The 2,693-nt window shown below is 47.5% G+C and overlaps 1 protein-coding gene across 1 annotated transcript in view; it reads right to left on the reverse strand.

Annotated features, from left to right (window-relative positions):
- Window positions 1–354, reverse strand: part of DAW1 (dynein assembly factor with WD repeats 1) — a 63,214-nt gene extending 62,860 nt beyond the window's left edge. Inside the window, exon 1 of the mRNA XM_019503607.1 lies at window positions 253–354. Within this exon, the coding sequence (XP_019359152.1) occupies window positions 253–292 (40 nt within the window). The 5' untranslated portion in view covers window positions 293–354. The remainder of the gene's footprint in view (window positions 1–252) is intronic.
- Between the last annotated feature and the right edge of the window lie 2,339 nt (window positions 355–2,693).

Raw genomic sequence — 2,693 nt, forward strand, 5'->3', positions numbered from 1 at the left:
CAGCAGAGCGGAGCAGACACCGCAGGACCCAGCAGCCGTTTCTCTCCGCAGAAGCGGGGCCAAGTGCAGGGCGCGTAACTGGGGCCCTGGGCGCTGCGCACCCGGAGTTTGAGGGCGGCGGGGCCGAGCTGGGCAGGTGCTCTCTGGCGCCGCCCCCGCAGTTTGCAGCTGCCCGCGCGCTGGGGAGAGCCCCTTGCCCCGAGCAGCCCCCCGCTCCCCCCGGCCCGGCCCGGCCCGGCCCCGCGTCCGCACCCGGCGGGTAGTAGCGCAGGAGGAACCGCTTCAGCTTCATCCTCTCGCCCGAGCTGGAAGCCCGGCGCCGGAGCCGGCGCCGTTACCATAGAAACCGGCCAAACAGACGCCGCCCTCAGTGCGCAGGCGCGGCCAGAGCCCCTGGCGCGGGGCATGGAGAGGCGGCTGGCGAAGGTGTCCAATGGCCGCCTCTGGGGGTGGGCGGTGCGCGGGGCCCGGCCCGAAACAGGGAGCAGAGCGAGGTCATCGGTTAGTAACAAGGGATCCCGAAGGGGACACATCGGCCAGCACGCACTGCCCCCCGAATGAGCGGAGGGAGACCGTGGATCCCGACCTGTGAAAAGGGGCTTGGAAACATGAACAGAGGAGCTCGCAGGGCAGCAAGATGGGTCTGGATCACCAGGGTGCTGCCCCGCCAGAGCCTCCTTCCCGGTCTTTGATGGCAACTTGCCCAGAGCCAGAGGGAGGTTGACCAGTTGGTCCCAGAGCTTGGGGCCACAGACGTCGGCCATGCAACCAAAAGGTGGGGGGGAAAGACATTTCAGACAGGAACCCACGGAGTTAAAAACCTTCTGCCCTGCTTGGGGCTTTGCTGAGCTCTTGGCCACAAAAAACAGCTCTATTACTTTTCTGTGCTCAAAAAGGAGTGAAAGCCAAGAGCTGCCATTGCCTGAGGGGGACCTTGAGTCTATTGTAGGCGCTTCAGATCTCGACAGGGAGAACCCCTGGGACATAGTGATCTAGGGCTCCTGGGTCAGAATGAGGCAGCACGAATCACTTCAGTTTTTAAAGAAGCTTAATCCAATTGCAAGATTCCTCCTCAGCTTTGTAAACAGCTATTCTGTCATCTGTGCACACGCCTGACAGATCCAAAGCGCTTCCAAGTTCCCCTGGAGAATTGTTACACTTCTAAATAACATGAAGGGTGTCCAGATGCTGTGGTCCTACGTGATATCCCACAATAATCATCATAGTAATAAAAATAATAGCTTACATTTATGCATCGTAGTGTAATCATCCTTTGCAACCTGGAAATGTCATGCTTATTGGTATGCTGCATACCTTGGCCATCTGGAACTTCTTGACAACAGCAGCTGTCATTGCAATGTTTGGTGATGTCCTACATCATAAAAAAGTAAAGTGTATTGCTGATGAAAAAAACATAAAAAGAAAATCAGTAATAAAATGTAGGGAGCTGGATTCTGTCATCATTTACATCCTTATTGAATTCATTGGTATTACATGGGGATAACCGAAAAGAGTTTGGTTCCTAGGTTTATAACTTTTCTAAGAAATTGTAGACATTTTTAAAACCGATTTAAGCCAACAGAAGAGAACAACAATGCAGTAAGTATAGATTAATTGGTATCATTTAAAGAGGAACAAAGACACCGTTCTCAACGATTGCCTAATTTTTTATGGTGTAAATCGGTGATCTCAACCAGGGTGCCAGGGCACCCTGGGTGTCACCAGATCTTTTGAAAGATGCACTAGGTGGGCAAATGTAAGTGAGGTATTAGGAGATAAGCAGACAAACTAAGTAGATAAGGCCCTGCATTGACCATCCCCAACCCCACTGTCAGACCCCTGTACAAGGAAGTACTGTTATCTATAAATGAGCTCTTGAAATTGGGTGCCACTGAGTTCACAAAAGTTATGGCAGGTGCATGGAGTCCAGAAAGCTTGAGAACCACTAGTGTAAATAGTAATGCAATAAAATAAATTGCCATAGAAATGAGAAAATACAGATGCTTAAATCAGGGGTGTAGGTTGTAGCCGTGTTGGTGTAAGGACATAGGCAGACAAGGTTCTTTGGGTGAATCTGGTATCTTAAATCATATATTTCAGATAAGGCTAATGGTATTCAAAGTACTCCTATTCCAGGTTGGAGGATTGATATAAAAGACAAAAATAGATCTGAAGGAAAAGAAAAATAGAATTTCAGTTCACACCAGAATAAGGGCCCAGTCCCACTATCCATTCATTCACACAAGTAGCCATTTAAGTCAATTCAGACATTTCCTATAAGGACTGCAGATTGGATTTCATAATAATTGAGTGAAAAGTGATAAAAAATATGACATGTAATGGCAGAGAAGCACCATTTCAATAAATATTTAAATGGGATTTATGAACCAATGACTAAGAAAGAAATTTGGTGTATATATATATATACACACACATACACATACACACACACACACACACACACACAACAAATATCTAAACCACTTCTATTTCAAGTGTGTGGAAATATGGTAGATCTTGATCAGAAGCAAATGATGGATGACTTTAATGTGTATTGCATAAACAGAATAATCAGTATGGAATCACAAAACAATGATTCTTAGTAAATCTGATAAACGTTTTATGAAGAAATAACACAGAGGACCTACAGGAGGAAGCAATGGGTATGTTTTCTTTTAAAAACTCTTCCCATA

The sequence above is a fragment of the Gavialis gangeticus genome, unplaced genomic scaffold (genome assembly GCF_001723915.1).
Source record: "Gavialis gangeticus isolate Ggan-Ray unplaced genomic scaffold, GavGan_comp1, whole genome shotgun sequence".
In the NCBI taxonomy this organism is placed as follows: Eukaryota; Metazoa; Chordata; order Crocodylia; family Gavialidae; genus Gavialis; species Gavialis gangeticus.